The 19,965-nt window shown below is 45.8% G+C and overlaps 1 protein-coding gene across 12 annotated transcripts in view; it reads left to right on the forward strand.

The window, feature by feature from the left end:
- The window catches only part of Hivep3 (HIVEP zinc finger 3), a 405,958-nt gene that overhangs the window by 347,441 nt on the left and 38,552 nt on the right, over positions 1 to 19,965 (forward strand). For all 12 annotated transcript variants that reach the window (XM_070017191.1, XM_070017193.1, XM_070017194.1 and 9 more), the window contains one exon: positions 13,183 to 18,805. In XM_070017191.1, coding sequence (XP_069873292.1) covers positions 13,757 to 18,805 — 5,049 coding nt within the window. In that variant the 5' untranslated portion in view covers positions 13,183 to 13,756. The remainder of the gene's footprint in view (positions 1 to 13,182; positions 18,806 to 19,965) is intronic.

The following is a 19,965-nucleotide window of genomic DNA, read 5'->3' on the forward strand; positions in this document are numbered from 1 at the left end:
TGAGTTGACACCTAAGATGAACCACTGCAGGTGGGTTTGAAGGATATTGAAGAGTTTGCCACCTGTGTCGATGACAGCAGGTATGTGGGGCAATGAATGGCTCATCTTCTAAGAATTCTTCAGCTCTCATAGACTAGGACTAAAGAATCAGGTGCTAACCTGTGGTGGAGAATTGGGGAGCCATGGCCATAGGGTCTGTGCCAGTGGGAAGCCTGGAGGGTCTTCAGCAAGGAACCCATTGCGGATTGGGGGTTTCTGGACAGCTACAGAACCCCTTCCTTCTGGCACACTCAGTGCAGACAGCGTGTTCTGCTCCTGTGGCTTGGGGGGGGGGGGACAGAGAACTGGCTAATTAGTTCTTTCCAAAGACCCTCCCCAGGGGCAGAGAGCAGGAGACACAGCCTGCCAGCTGCCCATTCAAAGGGTGAGCATTCTGGTTTCTGATGCTGACTGTGGACCAGTGGGCTACCCAGGAGAGCAGGGTCAACTGCTGCTGCCTTGGCCAGGGGCGGGGGAGGGGGGGAGCAGGGACAGTGTCCGTGTGGCAAGGGTTACTTTCCACTCCTGAGTCCAGCACACTTGACTCTATCTTCTCTAATACTTAGGGGTTCCCAACATCTTCCATCTTGCCTACATTAGTCCCCTTTCTGCTTGGAGCAATCCCACTTGTTCTTCAAACCCCAGTATAGATGTCTCTAAAGCTACCTAGTGAATCCCTCCTGACCCCCAGTATTCAGCCTCCCAGCCTATGTTTGGAACTCAGACTCAGCATGGCAGTACTACAGCTATTATCCTGATTTTTGTTTGTGTTTCTCTCTTCAGAGGCCTTGTTATCTTTCAGGTGTAAAGTCTCTATCTTCTTTAAAATTGACACACACCAGACTTACACTTACGTACATGAAGTAGAAGTGAATACTTACACTAGTTTTTATATGTATATGCATGTATATACATCTAGTAAACTCCCACTGGCCCCTCAGAACCTAACCATTATTCTGGATTCTAAGGTAATAAGATAGGATTTGCTTACACACTAACCAGTTAAATGAACTCAACACAGCACAAGGTCAATTGGATCTGAATTCCTTTGCCTATTATTGTATCTGTAAGACCTATATATTTTTTAACCTGAAACACTCCTCCTTTGTCCTTTTCTATTACTATACAAAGATTCTTATATAACCATACCACATTATAGTTGTTGTAGACATTTCAGTTGTTTCTAGCTTTTTTGTAATTGTGAAGAAATCTGCTATAAACACTCTCATTAGCACTATTTGGCAGACAAACAGATGCATTACTCTAGAGTATACTCTTAGGAGTAAATGTTGTGGGTTGGGGTAAATGTGCGTTTGGCATTAAATTTTGCCAGTGAAATGTCCCCAAATGAGTGTGTCCATTTATCTTTCCATTAACAATGCACAAGAAAAAGTCCAGTTGTTCTATAGCCTTGTCATCTTTAGTGACGTTTGTTTGCTTGCTGTTAGCTGTTCTGGTGAATGTTTTCTGGGTTTTGTTTATGTCTCCTTAATAAGTAGTCAGATTAGGCATCCCTTTACACGTTTTAGTACCCCATGTTCACTTGTTTTCTTTTTTAAAAATATTATTGTAAAGGTGATGTACAGAGGGGTTACAGTTCACAAGTAAGGTACTGAGTAAATTTCTATTTGAACAATGTTACCCCTCCCTCATTTTCTCCCACTTTCTCCCCACCCTTGACTTCCCTCCCCTTCAAGTTGTAAAGTTCATTTCCAACATAGTGTCTATGATTATTCCTGTTGCATTGGTTCACCCTTTGTCCCACCATTTCTGTGCCCTTTCATCCCTCCCTACCTCCTTTCTTTCTTTCCTTCCTTCCTTGGACTTACTTGATTTTGCTTTATTTTTAGAAAATAGTTTTGGCTTGTGTGTTTTTTATTGTACAAAATAATGGATTTAACTATACCATTTGCATACTTGTGTATAATGTAGTATTCCATGTTCAATAGTGGATAGAATCGGCAGACAAGAGATCTATAGAAAAACAATTTAAATGATACTGTTAGTCCAATAGTCCTGACTACAAAATACTCTACCCAAAAGTTCATTCATTCTGTCAAGCACACATGATCTTCTTCAAGACAGAGCATATGTAAGATTACAAAACAAGTCTTAACAAAATTAAGAAGACTCATGTCATACCAAATCTCTTTTCTGGCCATAACAGGAGGAAACTAGATATCAGTAGCAGCAGGAAAACTGGAAAATTCACAAATTAAATACAAATTCAACTATTGATTGAAAGTAGAAGTCAGAAATGGAACTAGAAAATACCTCATACCTTTGGGAATTCTATGAGGGCTGTGCCAAAAGGGAAATTCAGAGACAAACTCCTGCATTTAAAAAAAAGAAAGATCTTAAATAACCTAACTCTATACCTGAAGGAGCTATAAAAAGAACAAACTAAACCAAATGCCAACACAAAGGAGAAAATAACAGTTATAAAAAGAAATAGAATAGGAAACAGAAAAATAGTTGGAAAAACAAAACAAAGAATTGGTTTTTTGAAAAGACAAAATTAACAAAACCCTTTGTGAAACCAATAACAACAAAAGAATAAGATTAAAATAATTAAAATTGGAAACTAAAGAAGAGGCATTACAAATGATGACTCAGTTTTTTTGAAAGTTGGCATTCCACTATGAACAATTAGATGGTAATAAACTAGATAACTTAAAAGAAATGAATAGCCAGGTGCTGATGGCTCATATCTGTAATCCTAGCTACTTAGGAGACTGAGATCTGAGGATCGTGATTCAAAGCCAATCTGGGCCGGGCGCTGGTGGCTCACGCCTGTAATCCTAGCTACTCAGAAGGCTGAGATCTGAGGATCGAGGTTCAAAGCCAGCCCGGGCAGGAGAGACTGTGAGACTCCTATCTCCAATAAACCACTGGAAAACCAGAAGTGGCACTGTAGCTCAAGTGGTAGATCGCTCGCCTTGAGCTGAAGAGCTGAGGGACAGCGCCCAGGCCCAGAGTTCAAGTCCCATGATCGACCAAAAAAAAAAAAAAAAAAAAACAAAGCCAATCTGGGCAGGAAAGTCTGTTTGACTCTTATCTTGTATCCAGTGGTAGAGCACTCGCCTTGAACACAAAAGCTCAAAAACACTGCTCAGGCCCAGAATTCAAGCCCCAAGACTGACAAAAGGAAAAGAAATGGATAAACTCCTGGATAAAAGCAACCTTTCCTGACTAAATCATGTAGAAATAATCTGAAGACGCCTTTAACATTAACATAGAGCTTGAATCAGGAATCAAAAACTTCCCAGTAAAGAAGAATCCAGGACCAGACATCTTCCCTGGTGAATTTTATGAAAGATTTTTTAAAAAGAGTTAACATCAGTTTTGCTGGATCTTTTCCAAAAAAGTTGAAAAAGAGGGAGTATTTCCAAAATCATTTTAAAATCCATTCTAAACCTTGTTTCTTCTGCTTTTTTTAATATCCAAACTCATTTTAAGAGGCCATCATTAATCTGATACCTAAACCAAGCAAAATTCTCTGTCTCCCTTTCCCTCTCCTTCTCCCTCTCCTTCTCCCCCTCCTTTTTTTCCCTCTTCCTCCTTCATTTCCTTCTCCATTTTATACACACACACACACACACACACACACACACACACACACACACACACACACACACACACACATACATCAATAACCCTCATGAATATAGATGCAAAAATTCTCAGTAAGCCAATAACAAACCAAATCCAACAACATATTAAAAGGGTCATATCATGTTCAAATAATATTTATTCCTGGATGGAAAGGTAGTTTAATATATTAAAATCAATAAATATTGTATACTACATTAACAGAATAAAGACTAATCATTATACAGTCATCTTCACAGATACAAGAAAAAAAAACACGACAAAAATCAACACCATTTGATGATTTAAAGGAAAATATATCTTAGCTAGCTGTAGTAGCACATACCAGTAATCCCAGCACTCAGGAGGCAGACACAGGAAGATCAAAAGTTTGATCTTAGACCTAGAGTACATAACATAACCCTATCTCAAAAAAACAAGGGCAGGAGGGAGGATGTAACTCCATGGTAGAGTACTTGCCTAGCATGAACAAGGCTCTGAGTTCAATCCCCTACCTCAACAGGGTAGACTTTTAACAATTTAGGACTAGAAGAAAAGTACTTGAACAGAGTAAAGGCTGAAGGTCATATGCTGTGGTACAAAACAGAATTTCTTATCTAAGATTATGAACAAGGCGATGTTGCCCACTCCTGTTACTTCCATTAAACTTATCAGAAGTCCTAGCCAGAGCAAGTAGACAAGGAGAAATGCTTGAAAACCATATTGCAAATGAGGACATAAAATTGTCCCTGATTGAAGACAGTGTGGTGTTGTATGGAAAAAACCCTGAAGACTCCATTAAGAAATATGCTCCATTAGAAAATGAACTGGTAAACAATGTTCATAAAGTTGCAAATAAAATAAATATACAGTTGCATTTCTAAACACAGAAATGAACTATCCAAAATGAAAATAAGATGAGGCCTTTTACAGTCATACCAAAAAGAACAAAATATGTATGAAGTTAAGTAAGGAGATAAAGACTTGTATACTGAAAATGATGAATTACTGAGGAAAGAAATTAAGAGAGAACCAAATGTAAAAGATATCCTGTATTCAAGGTTGGGAAGGACTAAGGTTAAAATGTCCATACCACTTACCATCTACAGATGCAATACAATGACATTTTTATAGAAATAGTAAACTGATTTTATAATTCATAAGGAATCACAAAAATCTATGCATAACCAAATCAATCCTGAGATAGAGTAACAAAATTATAGGCAGCACAGTTCCTGGTTTCAAAATACAATACAAAGCTACAACATAGGCAGAAAGACAGGCAGATAGGCCAGTAACACAGAACAGCTATTCCAGTAGTAAATCTCTGCATTTTCAGGCAACTATTTTCAAGACTGGTGCCAAGAATACATAATAGAGAAAGGACAGTTTTTTCAACAAATGAAATATCCAGGAAAACTGGATATCTACATGTGAAAGAATGAAACTGAATCCCTACCAACATAAAAATCAGCTCAAAATGGATTAAAGACAAAACATAAAATTTGAAGCTGTATCTCCTAAAAGAAAATGGATGGAAAAGCTTTCTGACATTCTTCCTTTTGTAAAATGCCTGTTAAAATCATTTGTCATTTAAAATGGTGGTAAAAAATACATATAATGAAAAACTTACCATTTCACCATCCTATTAAATCATTTGTGTTAAATATTTCCATTATTGTGTGGCCAGTTTTCAGAATTCTTTTCATTTTCAAAACTGAAACTTTGTTCCCATTAAGTAAAAATCTGGTCCTCTCTCCCAGACTCCATTCTACTTCCTGTCTCTAGATTTGATTGTTCTAGGCCTTTCTCATAAGGACAGTGTTTATGGTTTCCTGACTTGACATTCCACTTAGCACAGAGTTCTCATTCATATTGTGGCCTATGTCCAAGTTTCTTTCCTTCTTAAGGCTGAATAACATACATACCTACATGTGTGTATAAACATAGACTTATTTTGTTTATCAATTGATGGATATCTGGATTGCTTCTACCTTTTGGCTTTTTTGAATAATACTGTTATGAATATGCTTAAATAAATACCTCTTTGATTCCTATAATCCTAGCTACTCTGCAGGCTGAGATCTGAAGCTTGTGGCTTGAAGCCAGCCTTGGCAGGAAGGTTCATGAGATTTCATCTTCAATAGCCACCAAAAAGCCAGGAGTGGAGGTGTGGTTCAAATGGTAGAGGTACTAGCTTGAGCAAAAAAGTAAGGGACAGCACCTCATCCTGAGGTCAAGCCCTAGTACTTCTTACCCCTCAAAGATTCTTTTTGAGACTACTTTCAGTTCTTTTGAGAGTACACCCATGAGTGGAATGGTTGAATCATAAAGCGATTCTATTTTTGTTTTTAAATCTTTGAGGAACCACCTTGTTTACCACGGAGGCCAAAACATTTTAGATTTCTACCAGTAGTACACAAGGATTGGGGGGAAAAATCATCTACATCCTTGCCAGCACTTTTCTTTCCTTTTTTGATAGTAGCCCTTCATGCACCCGTGTGTGTGTGTGTGTGTGTGTGTGTGTGTGTGTGTGTGTGTGTGTGTGTGTGTGTGTGTGTGTGTGTGTGTGTGTGTGTGTGTGTGTGTGTGTGTGTGTGTGTGTGTGTGTGTGTGTACTTTTATTCTATCATGGTATTTAATCTTTTTTCCTAATAGTTGAACAATGTTGGGGTTTGGGGGTTTTTTTTGCGGGGAAGGAGTCATGGGGCTTGAACTTAGGGCCTGGGCACTGTTCCTGAGTTCTTCTGCACAAGGTTAGTACCCTATCACTTTACTTACAGCTCCACTTCCAGGTTTCTGGTCATTAATTGGAGCTAAGAGTCTCACAGACTTTCATGCTGGCTGTCTTTGAACAATGATCCTCAGATTTCTGTTGGGTATTTTTGGGTGATTTTTAGCTTTTTGAAGATCTTCAGATAACTGTCCACTTATAAGTGTCCATGCTTATTTTACATTTGAGTTGCTTGTTTTTTGTTATTGAATTATAGGAGTTTTTATATATTTTGGGCATTAATTTTTATCAGACATATTATTCGTAAATATTTGCTCTCATTCTGTGGGCAGCTTTTTAACGTCACATAGAAGTTGCTGGTTTTGGGGCTGGGAAGGTGGCTCAGTGGTAGAGTGCTTGCCTTGCATGCATGAGGCTCTGGGTTTGATTCCTCAGCACCACATAAGCAAAAAAGAAAAAAGAAAAAAGCCGGAAGTGGCGCTGTTGCTCAAGTGGTAGAGCGCTAGCCTTGAACTGAAGAGCTGAGGGACAGCGCCCATGCCCAAAGTTCAGGCCCCACGACCGGACCCCCTCCCCCCCCCCGCCAAAAAAAAGAAGTTGCTGGTTTTGAGGTGGTCCAATTTACCTATTATTTTTTACACTTGTTGCTTATGTTTTTGGTATCCTGTCTAAGAGATCATTACTAAATCTAACATCAGGAAGTTTTTCCTATAAGTTTTCTTCTAAAGGTTTCACAGTTTTAGTTCTTTGATCCATTTTCAGAAAACTTTTGCTGTTCATAATTGGATTGTCTATAATTTTTATCTATTTCCAAATGGCAGGCCTGGCATTGAGAAGGCCTATGAAATACTTGCAGACCGAGTGAGTAAATAGAGAAAGGAGGTGCTGAATGATGATTATAACTGCTATGTCATTATTAGAACAGAACAGTTATATCTTTTCTGTTATGTGAGCAAGAGTTATAGAGACCATAGATCATCCACGGCCAGAATACACAGTATAGGTCACCCATGAATCTGATCATTATCTTTCTATAATTTATTATATGGACTGTGTGTGTGTGTGTGTGTGTGTGTGTGTGTGTGTGTGTGTGTGTGTGTGTGTGATAGTGTGTTTTATATATTACCCTTCAAAGTAGACAGACGATCCTAACTATTCAGGAAGCCTGTCAGCTGGTGGGTCTTTTGTGCTGTTGCTTGTATAGAAACAAAGGGCCATCAAAGGAACAGGCTGCTGGATACTGACAAGCCAGCAGGACACTGTGGAATCCAGGTCTTCCTTTGGCAACATTGATGAGACACTGGCAGAACACAAGTGCTCAGAAGACAGATGCCTGACCTAGCCAACTCTCATTCAGGCTCTGTTCTTTCCTAAGCTTTTTTACCTGTAAGCACTTCCTGCACCGCTGAAGATAAATCAGGTCAACATAGGGTCATAGATGCCCACCAAGTTCTCATGAGAGGCCAGAAGCCTCTTTTAATCCTTATGGGGAAGGCAGATATAAATAAATGACTCGCTAGGCAGGTGGGAAGATAACTAGATATACAGTAATAGATTCCTCAGTAGATGAATTAAACCCTTGCATCCAGGCTTCTCCAGGACCCTGTTGAGAAGAGGCTTGTGGTCCTGATCTCACTTCATTTTCAGTCTCACTGGGAACAAGACTTAAGTGCTACAGATAGTTCTCCAGATAGAAGGAAAAACTCTTCTTGCCAGTTCAGTCCATGTGACAGGAAGGAAGGCTACTTGGAGCAGTGTTTGGTAACCCACAGAGTCCTGTCTGCAATGTTGGCATGGTGGCCTGGGCTCAGGCTCTGGGTCTGCTATTTCACAGCTTGATTCTTTTGTGCCTCAGTTTCCTTATCTATAAAATGAGGATGACCTCATGGTACCTGCCTAAAGTTGTTATTGTAAGGAATAAATGAGTAAGTTGCTTTATACAAGCACACATAACATAGTAAGCATTCAGTATTTAATCTTGACATCGATCCTGGCCTTACCCTACCATTGCCTGAGCTATCACAAGCACAGACCAACAGGGTAGCTTCTGAAGGTTGGGCAGAGTAGAGTTCTGATGTGTCATTGCTTGGCCACAAATATGGAACGTATTCCTTCTTTCCCCCATGATTGTTTCCTCCCTGGTGATGGCCTGTAGTCTCTCTGACAAGAAGACAGACACCAACCAGATATAACACTTAGGACTGCCTGGATTTCTCTTTGTATAAACAGAATGTACTTTTTGACCAGTCTGTAGAAATCCTAAGGTAGGTTCTTAGGACTTAGGTGGGAGGTGAAGAGGAAAGGGAGGAACACAAAGGTCAATCATTCGAATAAACATTATTTAAGAGATTTCCAGACAGTGACTAACCTTTGGATTTACTGTTTTAAAGGTTTACGTCTATATTCCATTGGCCCTATTGCTTTGGATTCTCTGGTGACACTTTTCTTCTTGGCAGAAGTTTAAGGTGAAGTAAGCCACTCTCTTCTGAAGGCTGGGAAGCAAAAGAGAGAAGATAGCAACAGAAACTTAGGTTCCACAATTCCCCTTGAGTATATATCCTCAATGACCTAAGACTTCCAACTAAACCACCACTTTGAAACAGTGCCCCAAGCAAGAACCAGCCTTTAACATATGAGTCCTTGGGAGACATTCAGGGCCAACCTGTAGCCATTACCGTGGTTACACTGTGATTGACATACTGAGAGCAGGTCTAGTGCAAGTGCAAGATGGCTGTACCAGAGGAGCCTCCCCCTCTCCCCCAAAGGAACAGGGAGGGGCTGGGAGACAGGCAAAATGTACCAAGGCTACTCATACCAATACCAGCACTGCAGGTGATTCCTAAGTATTGGCCTATATCTCAAGTTCAGATCCTATCTAATCTGAGTAAGCTAATGGCGAGCACAATCAAGGCCCATGGTAGGTTCTTGGTCAAGTATTTAAGAAATACTGTAGTAGTTTTCTTAGTAATGAGCCCCATATCATGGAAGAATAGGCTTAGGCTGTGCCCAGCCCAGGAGAGAAAATTTCCTGGGAAAGATGCTGATGAACTGATTAAATGTTGGCCTGACCCAGGGCAGATTATCTAGGGCTGCTCCAGGAAGCTGTGTTGTCTAGCCTTTGAATGGGAAAGTGTGTTGTCCAACACAAGGCGGCCATGCACTTTAGGTTAGTCCTCTTTGTCATGAATGCATCCTGACCAGAGGGTATGAGGGACAATCACCCCCAAAGCCCAGTCTAGCCCAACAACATGACCCTCTACTTAACCCATGGGGACAGAGTAGTGTCTTTTCTGAAGGTTGTTGCCAACCTTAGCTGTTAGAGAATCTGCTTGACATGACTGAGCCTTCACTGAGTGGGGCTGAGTAGAACTCCACCCCAGTGTGGCGTGGAGGCCCCACCTAGATACTCTGGAGGCCAAGGCCCCAAAAAGCTCCCACTCCCCATGCTTTGCACACAGACTCCAGCCTAGATTGAGTCTCATTCTTACAAATCTAACTTTCAATGTGTGTGTCGTCATTCAAGCCCCTATTAGAGTATTCTCCCCAGAGTCTTTCAAACAATTAGGCTGCTTTGGAACAGAGCTATTGTGGAGAAACTGAGAGATGGGTGGGCTGTTATGACAAAACTAAAATGCCATTGGCCAACTATCTCTGCAGTGTGGAGCTATAGACAGTTCTTCACAAAGGAAGAGCCAGACAAAATGAATCATTAAGGACATTTGGGTGGCATGCTAGAGCATAAACTTGGCCATTAAATCTATAGTTATAAAAGGGAAGAATGGTAGTCCAGTTGAAACAAAAATCATTCTGTATAGCCACTATGCTAGTGAGAGATACCGAGAAAATATTGGGAGCCTAGATAAAAAATATTGATATACCCAATATGAAAAGTTTACATAAGGCAATAAAAAAAATTTAATCCATTAAATTTTTATTTAGAAACATAAACAAAATATATTTAAAAAATCCCCTGAATGAAATAGTTGTTTAATACAGTTATGAGAAACTAATAAGATTTACTAGAATCAAGAAATAAAGATGGCTGGGAAGGTGGCTCAGTGGTAGAGTGCTTGCCTCGCATGCCTGAGGCCCTGGGTTCGATTCCTCAGCACCACATTAAAAAAAAGCCGGAAGTGGCGCTGTGGCTCAAGTCATAGAGTGCTAGCCTTGAGCTGAAGAGCTGAGGGACAGTGCCCAGGCCCAGAGTTCAGGCCCCACGACCGGACCCAAAAAAAAAAAAAAAAAAAGAAATAAAGATGTTAGCCAGGTGCAGTGGCTCATACCTACAGTCCCAGCCACTTAGGAGGCAAAGATAAAAGAATTATGGTTTAAGGCCAGCCTGGGCAAAAAATTAGCAAGACACTATCTCATTAACAAATAAGCTAGCCTAGTGGTTCATATGTGTAATCCAAGCTACCCTGGCAGTGGAGGTTAGAGACTCACTCCCAGGCCAGCTATACGCAAAAGCACAAGACCCTACAAAAAATAAAGGAAGGGCCAAAACTGTTGCTTAGGTGGGGCCCTTAGTTCAAACACCAGTATGGATTGAGGGAGGGGAGTAGGGTGTGATAAGCAGACAATCAAACCATTTTCAGTCCTCCAGGAATGGCCCTCAGTGTGAGTTGGTGTATTTGTTCCAAAATAGACTAATAAACTGTGGCTTCAACAGAAGCCAGTATATTTCTCTCCTGATGACAGGAGTCTGTGCTTCAATCATACTATCATCTGCTCTTCTTATCTCACCATATAGCCTATGGCCTTGAGCCCTAGGTCCCCAGCTACTGAAGCTGGAAGCAAATTTGCTTCCTTGGCATTTTGAGATCAGTGTGTTATTATAGTCAGTCAGGTTTTTTACTGGCCTTGAGCTATTGGGGCATATGTGTTAAGTCCCACAAATCTGGGGTTACATTGACATAGCAGCAACCTGGCCACAGGGACCCTATCCCTGTCTTGTCTTGGCCTTATCTCATTTGGCCGGTATCCCAGGATCCTCAGCCTGGAGTCTGAGACAGATTGCAGCTGGCTCCCTGCCAGGACTAGTGGCATTGCCTGCCCAATGGAGGCCAGCTCCCATATCCCCTGGGAATGTCCTCTGGGTGTCTGCTTTTAGGTTCCAGCCATGTGGGCCCAACTTTGGAAACAGAAGGTGCTTTCCTGATTTTATTTATGTTATAATTATCTTGAATTCTTTGTGAACCCAGATTTACAAAAACAAAAAGGAATGAACTTGTAGGGTATAATTTTTAGCTAAAAGATGGAATCATCTGTTCTTCCACAGCATATCATGAGGTCTGAGATCCTGCTCTTTGACTCTTACAGACTTGTTCATTTTCCAAGACCCTAGAAGTGAAATGAGCAAACTGTTCAAGTCTGTGCCAGAAAACCATTGAAAAGCAAGACAAGGATAGAAATGGAGCCAGGAGTCAAAATATCAGGGTTGGGAAACACAGAAGAGAGAAACCCAGAAACACTGGCCAAGTCCTTCAGGACCTCACCTGGGGTGAGAAAGACACTGGAGAAAGGGCAGAGGGACAAATTAACTTAGAGGCTTGGGTCAGGTAGGTCATTTTCTGTCTGTAGGCCTGAACTAGGAAGTCAATCATAGTGACATACAAATTTGAAATTTGATCCTGCCCCTCGGGAGAAAGGCCCTGAAAACGCCTCCAGCCTAGAAAGTCTGGGCCACCCAAAGAGAATGCAGTGCATGCATCTGCAGAGAGGGTCCACTCCGACCAGCAGACCAGCTTTGTTCCCACTCTTGGCAAGGTGCCATCTCCTGAGCACTTTCCAATACCTCCCTGGAGCCCTAACGGAACAAGAAAAAGCTGCAAAGCTGGAGGAACCCTCTGGAAGGATCTTCCTGAAGAGCTGTTGGATCAGTGTGATGGTCCCAGCCAGGTTGGAGGGTGAGTCCTCCAAGGCTATGGCATAGTTTGCAGCTTTCCCTGAAACACAGGCTGAGGACTGAGTTAGCAAGGGGGACACAAGATGAACCACGTCCCTTGTGGAACTTTAAAATCCACAATGAGGATATATATATACCCCTTGAGCTCATCCTGAACACTCACGAACATTTCTCCTGCTCTGGACCAGACCCAACTGTAGTTCATCCACCACATCCACATTCATTACCTTGTCCAACACCAATGTGGCCACCTAGTTCAGGGGAGGCTAAAATTGCTATTACTCATTTTACAGGCGAGGTAGTAGAGGCTAGATGAGCTAGAACTCCCACAGAATGGGTTACAGAGTAGGAAGGAGAGCTTAGACCTCCTGACTTAATTGTCCTGCAGTCCCAGAGCCTGCCCTGCCTCCAGCTCCCAATACCCCATACAGCCAGTGTCAGAAACACAAGCACATACCAGGCACCTGTAGCTCATACTTGTAATCCTAACTATTCAGGAGACTGAGATCTGAGGATCATGGTTCAAAGAAGCCCGGGTAGAAAAATCCATGAGACGCTTGTCTCCAGTTAGCCACCAGAAAGCCAGATTTGGAGGTGTAGCTTAAGTGGTAGAACATAGCCTTGAACAAAAAGCTCAAGGACATCATCCAGATCCTGAGTTCAAACAGGACTAGCACATACTCATACATACACACACAAGCACTCATTGTTAGGTGGGTGAGGGCAGAATGAGCAATGCTTGGGCGTGAGGAGCTAGGGATACCACAGCTTTCTCTTGGTAACCATTTGGGGGGGGGGGTCTCATTCAGCTTTGATTCTGAGTCCCAGCTGACCAGACCATGGATGATGTGTCATAGTAACTGCCCTCTCTGTCTTATATGTATGTGTCTTTGTGTATGTTCTTGTCTTATAGAAGAGTGTGATTTCTCCTTCTGGGCCATTCGTTTATCTCTAATGTGGAACTAATGTGAAGAGGCCAGGACGGAGCCTCCACCAGCATCCAGTGTGACATCTCCTGAGCTGGGCCAAGGGATGCCTGGGCCATGGACACAGAGGTCCCCAACCTTCAGCCATTTGCATAGTACACAGGGGACTTGTGGGGGCCACTTGTCACTGCCAAAGGACATGATACAATGGCACTACTGACATCCTCCATGCTGTTTTCATGACAGACATATGGGCAGGAAGCACTGTCATGCTTTCTGTCTGTGAAGTCAAGGGCCATGCCTCACTGATTACAAATGGCTTGGGCCCTGATGACCTGCTCTGAATCTACTTTCAGCCAGTGACACTTGCAAAAAAAAAAAAAAGAAGAAGAAGAAGAAGAAGAAAGAAAAAGAAAAATCCAAAAGCCGTCTTGGGGTCGGCTTCCACAGCTCTTGACCCATGTGGTCAAAGCTGGACAGCTCCTTGGGACACTCAGATTCTTCATAAATGCAGCCAGCCCCAACCCTCCCTAAATAGCATCTGAAGTCTCCAGGAAGGTCATGGATCCTGAACAAAGTGTCAAGGGTACCAAGAAGGTGGAGGGAAGTCCCCGGAAGCGGCTGACTAAAGGAGAAGCTGTTCAGACCAGTGTCTCCTCCAGCACCCCCTACGCAAGCAGTAGCACATCTGCCACCCAGGAGAGCACCTCCCAAGAGCTCCTAGCCCCTCAGCCCTTTCCGGGCCCCTCATCAGTTCTTAGAGAAGGCTCTCAGGAGAAAATGGGCCAACAGCAAAAGCCCCCCAGAAGGCCCTCCATCGAGGCCTCTGTCCACATCTCACAGCTTCCACAGCACCCCCTGACACCAGCGTTCCTGTCACCCGGAAAACCTGAGCATCTCCTAGAAGGGTCCACGTGGCAACTGGTCGACCCCATGAGACCTGGACCTTCAGGTTCCTTTGTGACCCCTGGGCTCCATCCACAGAGCCAGCTCCTCCCTTCCCATGCCTCCATCCTTCCCCCTGAGGAACTACCTGGCATCCCCAAGGTCTTTGTACCCCGACCTTCTCAGGTCACCCTGAAGACTACAGAAGAAGCCCACAAGAAAGAGAGGAAACCACAGAAACCAGGCAAGTACATCTGCCAGTACTGCAGCCGGCCCTGCGCCAAGCCCAGTGTGCTACAGAAACACATCCGCTCACACACAGGCGAGAGGCCCTACCCCTGCGGCCCCTGCGGCTTCTCCTTTAAGACCAAGAGCAACCTCTACAAGCACAGGAAGTCTCATGCCCATCGCATCAAAGCGGGCCTGGCATCAGGTACTGGCAGTGAGCTGTATCCTCCGGGGTTGGAGATGGAGAGGATCCCTGGGGAGGAATTTGAGGAACCCACCGAGGGAGAAAGCACAGACTCTGATGAAGAAACTGCCACCACATCTGGCCCCCCTACAGAGGCCTCCCCCAGACCTAAGCACCCTCTTCTCTCCAGCAGCTTGTACAGCTCTGGGAGTCACAGTTCCGGTCATGAACGCTGCTCCCTGTCCCAGTCCAGCACGGCAACATCATTGGAGGACCCCACCCCATTTGTGGAACCCTCATCCGAACATCCCCTGAGCCATAAACCCGAAGACACCCACACAATTAAGCAGAAGCTGGCCCTGCGTCTGAGTGAAAGGAAGAAAGTAATTGATGAGCAAGCATTTCTGAGCCCGGGCAGCAAAGGCAGTACTGAATCTGGGTACTTCTCCCGCTCTGAGAGTGCTGAACAACAAGTCAGTCCCCCAAACACCAATGCTAAGTCCTATGCGGAGATCATTTTTGGCAAGTGTGGGAGGATCGGGCAGCGAACCACCATGCTGACAGCCACTTCCACCCAGCCCCTGCTGCCCCTGTCTGCAGAAGATAAGCCCAGCCTGGTGCCTTTGTCTGTGCCCCGGACCCAGGTGATTGAGCACATCACAAAACTCATCACCATCAATGAGGCTGTGGTGGACACCAGTGAGATTGACAGTGTGAAGCCCAGGAGGAGCTCTCTGACCAGGCGCAGTAGCATGGAGTCCCCCAAATCCAGTCTCTACCGGGACCCCCTGTCATCCCACGGTGAGAAGACAAAGCCGGAACAATCACTACTAAGCCTCCAGCACCCACCCAGCACCACCCCCCCTGTGCCTCTGCTTAGAAGCCACTCAATGCCTTCCGCCGCCTGTACCATCAGCACCCCCCATCACACTTTCCGCGGTAGCTACTCCTTTGATGACCACATCACCGATTCCCAGGCTCCAAGCCACAGCAGTCAGGTGTTTACCTCCCATCCCCGGATGCTGAAGCGCCAGCCGGCCATTGAACTACCTTTGGGAGGTGAGTACAGTTCAGAGGAGCCCGGACCAAGCAGCAAAGATGCAGCCTCCAAGCCCTCAGAGGAACCAGAACCCAAGGAAGGTGAACTGACCAAAAAGACCAAGAAGGGACCAAAGCCAAAAGGGATGACCTATGAATGCACCATCTGTGGCGCTCGGTACAAGAAGAAGGACAATTACGAAGCCCATAAAAAGTACTACTGCTCGGAGCTCCAGATCACAAAGCCTCTCTCTGCAGGTGCCCGTGCCTCTCCAGAAGCTGAAAAGGGTCAAGCAGAGCATGAGCCGTGGTCCCAGATGATGCATTATAAACTGGGGGCCACCTTGGAACTCACCCCACTGAGGAAGAGAAGAAAAGAGAAGAGCCTTGGGGATGAGGAAGAACCACCCGCGTTTGAGTTGACCAAAAGTCAGTTTAGCAGCCCTGGACCATCTGACACTGCTCGGAACCTCCCCCTGGAGCCCACCAAGTCACCAGCAGAGCCAAGTAAATCACTGGAGGGAACCACAAGCTTCCAGCCAAGGACTCCCAAGCCAGGATCTGGGTCAGAATCAGGGAAGGAAAGGAGAACAACATCCAAAGAGATTTCTGTCATCCAGCATACCAGCTCCTTTGAGAAATCCGACCCTCTCGAGCAGTCCAGTGGCCTAGAAGGGGAAGACAAGCCCTTGGCCCAGTTCTCAACCCTGCCACCTGCCCCGCCAGGACGTCCAGCTCACTCCCTGCAGCCTAGGTTAGTACGCCAGCCCAATATTCAAGTCCCTGAGATCCTGGTGAGTGAGGAGCCTGACCGACCAGACACAGAGCCCGAGCCACCCCCAAAGGAACCTGAAAAGACAGAGGAGTTTCAGTGGCCCCAGCGCAGCCAGACGCTCGCCCAGCTCCCTGCTGAGAAGCTGCCTCCCAAGAAGAAGAGGCTGCGCCTAGCAGAGATGGCCCAGTCATCGGGGGAGTCTAGCTTTGAGTCATCTGTGCCTCTGTCTCGCAGTCCCAGCCAGGAAAGCAGTATCTCTCTGAGTGGCTCCAGCCGCTCAGCCTCGTTTGACAGGGAGGACCATGGGAAAGTTGAGGTCCCTGGGCCCTTATCCGAAGTCCGCTCCAAACCCACGGGCACCCACATGCTGACTGTCCCCAGCCACCACCCACATGCCCGAGAGATGCGGAGGTCAGCCTCAGAGCAGAGCCCCAACGTGTCCCATTCTACACAAATGACTGAGGCACGCAGCAAATCCTTCGACTATGGCAGCTTGTCTTTGGCAGGCCCGGCTGCAGCAACGCCAGCTGCTCCAACCCCAGCAGCCCCACCAGAGAGAAGAAAATGCTTTTTGGTGAGGCAGGCGTCTCTGAGCCGGCCTCCAGAAGCTGAGCTAGAGGCCACCCCTAAGGGAAGGCAGGAAAGCGAGGAGCCACAGCCCTCTTCCTCCAAATCTTCGGCCAAAAGCTCAGTGTCCCAGATCTCCTTGGCAGTCACCTCGCACACTGGGCACCCAGGAAGCAAGAGCCAGGTTCAGGACAGGCCCCCACTGGGGTCCACCCCACCCTACACAGAAGCCCTGCAGGTGTTCCACACCCCTGTCGCCCAGCTGCCCCTGCAGGAGAAGCCATACTTGCCCCCACCCGTCTCCCTCTTCTCCTTCCAGCATCTCTTGCAGCATGAACCGGGACAGTCTTCAGACTTCATGGCCACCCAGGCCATGGCAGGCCTCCTCTCCTCCCCATACTCCATGCCCCCACTCCCTCCTTCTGTATTTCAAGCCCCACCGCTTCCTCTTCAACCTACTGTCCTGCACCCCAGCCAGCTCCATCTTCCCCAGCTTCTGCCTCACCCCGCCAGTATCCCCTTCCAACAGCCCCCCTCATTCCTCCCCATGCCACACCCTGCTTCCTCTGCACTCTCTTCCGCGTTTTACCTGCCCGTGCCATCCCAGTTTGCACTGCAGCTCCCTGGGGAGGTGGAAAGCCATCTGCCCCCAATCAAAACTAGCCTGGCCCCACTGGCAACAGGACCTTCTGGCCCCTCCAGCAGCACTGAGTTCAGCAGCAACATCCGGCTGCCCCCTGTGGCTCCTCTGACCAGCTCCCCAGAGCCCACCGCGGCCCTTCCACCGGCTCTGCCTGCTTGTGCGGACTCCGGGGCGTCCCTGGTGGTGCCTGTCCGAATCCAGACCAACATGCCGTCCTATGGGAGTGCAATGTACACCACTCTTTCTCAGACCTTAGTGACCCAGTCCCCAGGCAGCTCAGTAAGCGTGGGTCTTCCCAAGTGTGAGGAGCTGCCAGCCGCAGGGACGGCTGTGTGCGGAACAGACGTGTACGACACCAGGCTCGGACCATCTGGGCTAAGCGAAGAGCAAAGCAGAAGTTTCCAGACTCCATACCTGAGAGTACCTGCGGCATTCCCTGAAAGAAAAGGCACCTCCTCCTCCTCGGAGGGGGTCTCGAGCCTGGAGGGAAGCTCATCAACAGCTGGGGGAAGCAAGCGTGTTCTCTCCCCAGCTGGCAGCCTTGAGCTCACCATGGAAACCCAGCAGCAGAAAAGGGTAAAGGAAGAGGAGGCTTCCAAGGTCCACGAGAAACTAGAGCTGGTGAAACCATGCAGTGTAGTGCTGACCAGCCCTGAGGATGGCAAGAGGCCAGAGAAATCCCACCAAGTCAGCCAGGGCCTGGGCGGGAGAGAGCCAGAAGCATTGTCCAGCCTGTCCTCGGATCCATCAGACCCAGAAGTTCCTCCTCTCTCTCATCATCCCACGTTGCCCCATGGGACAGCCTCAAGCTCAGAAGCTTTGAAGGACTATGCCCAGTCATCTGGAAAACCTCACCGAAGAGGGCTTTGCCCACTAAGCATGAAGCAAGAAGATTCCAAGGAACAGCTCGACCTCCCTCCCTTGGCACCTCCCAGCTCTCTGTCTCTGTCAGAAATATCCTCCAGAACAGCCAAGTCACAAGAAGGTACGGACTCAAAGAAGGTACTTCAGTTCCCCAGCCTCCACACGACCACTAATGTCAGTTGGTGCTATCTAAACTATATTAAGCCAAATCACATCCAGCATGCAGATAGGAGGTCCTCTGTTTACGCTGGTTGGTGCATAAGTTTGTACAACCCCAACCTTCCAGGGGTTTCCACTAAAGCTGCTTTGTCCCTCCTGAGGTCTAAGCAGAAGGTGAGCAAAGAGACATACACCATGGCCACAGCTCCACATCCTGAGTCAGGAAGGCTCGTGCCAGCCAGCTCTCACAAGCCACGCATGACAGAGGTGAGTTCAGCTTTGTTCTTCTTATCACTGAATGCCAAAGCCCTTGACGGGCTTTTAAGGCCACATGGTCTTCTGGTTACATTTGTAGAACTAGAACCAGCCGAAGGAGACAAATTTCCGCCCTGACCACTGTGACTGCAAGGAAGCATGCTTTTTGGGTTTCTTTACCAGTGTGTCCTTTGATTTATTGGAATAGATGACATTGCAATTGTGGCCAATAAAGTGATGGTTTCTAATGCTACTTTCATAAAATGAGCTAAAATCTTCTAACTTTTCCACATCTCCTTCCAAAAGTATACCGGGCTAATACATTACTTTAACTTCATGGTTAACAAGTTGAGGCCTTTCTACAGTTATACTTTCTCTGGCCTCTGCTTGCATATCTCCGGTTCCAGAGAGCTCATCACCTCCTGGTTCAACCCAACCCATCTTTGAATAATGCTTTAAGAAAATTCTCTGTTACACGGAGCTGGCAGTTGCCATTCTGTGGCTTCCATTCTTTGTTAATTGTTCTGAAAACATCCTTTACTTAATCTAAGCACCTCAAAGATTTTTCCAACCATCTTCTTACAGGTCTAGGCCATCCTAGCACATTTGCGTTTGACTTTATACTTTTCTCTGTGTCTTAGCCCTGGAGAAACCCAAGTTGTGTGAGAGTCCACTTTGCTGCCTAGTGCTCCTTCTTTTGTTTTTCTCCTTATTCATTTTGACAAGCCCAGAACCTTCACAAGGAAATTATCAGTGAGCACTCCAGTGTCAAATTGCCACAGTTTGAATCCCACTAGCCCACCTACTACCTGTGTGACCTGGGACTAGTTACTTCTCCTCTGTGCTGTGGTTTCTTCACTTTAAAACAGGGATAACAGCTGGGTACTGTTGGCTCATCCTATAATTCTAGCTACTCAGGAGGCTGAGGTCTGAGGATCGAGGTTTGAAGCTAGCTCAGGAAAGAAAGTCCATGAGACTCTTATCTCCAATTAAATAGCAAAAAAGCCAAAAATGGGACTGTGGCTCAAGTGATAGAGTGTTAGCCTAGAGAAAAAAAAAGCTCAGGGGCTGGGAAGTTGGCTCAGTGGTAGAGCGCTTGCCTTGCATGCCTGAGGCCCTGGGTTCGATTCCTCAGCACCACATAAGCAAAAAGAAAAAAGCCGGAAGTGGCG

Source organism: Dipodomys merriami, unplaced genomic scaffold (genome assembly GCF_024711535.1).
Source record: "Dipodomys merriami isolate MVZ:Mamm:240054 unplaced genomic scaffold, mDipMer1.0.p SCAF_121, whole genome shotgun sequence".
Lineage (NCBI taxonomy): Eukaryota > Metazoa > Chordata > Mammalia > Rodentia > Heteromyidae > Dipodomys > Dipodomys merriami.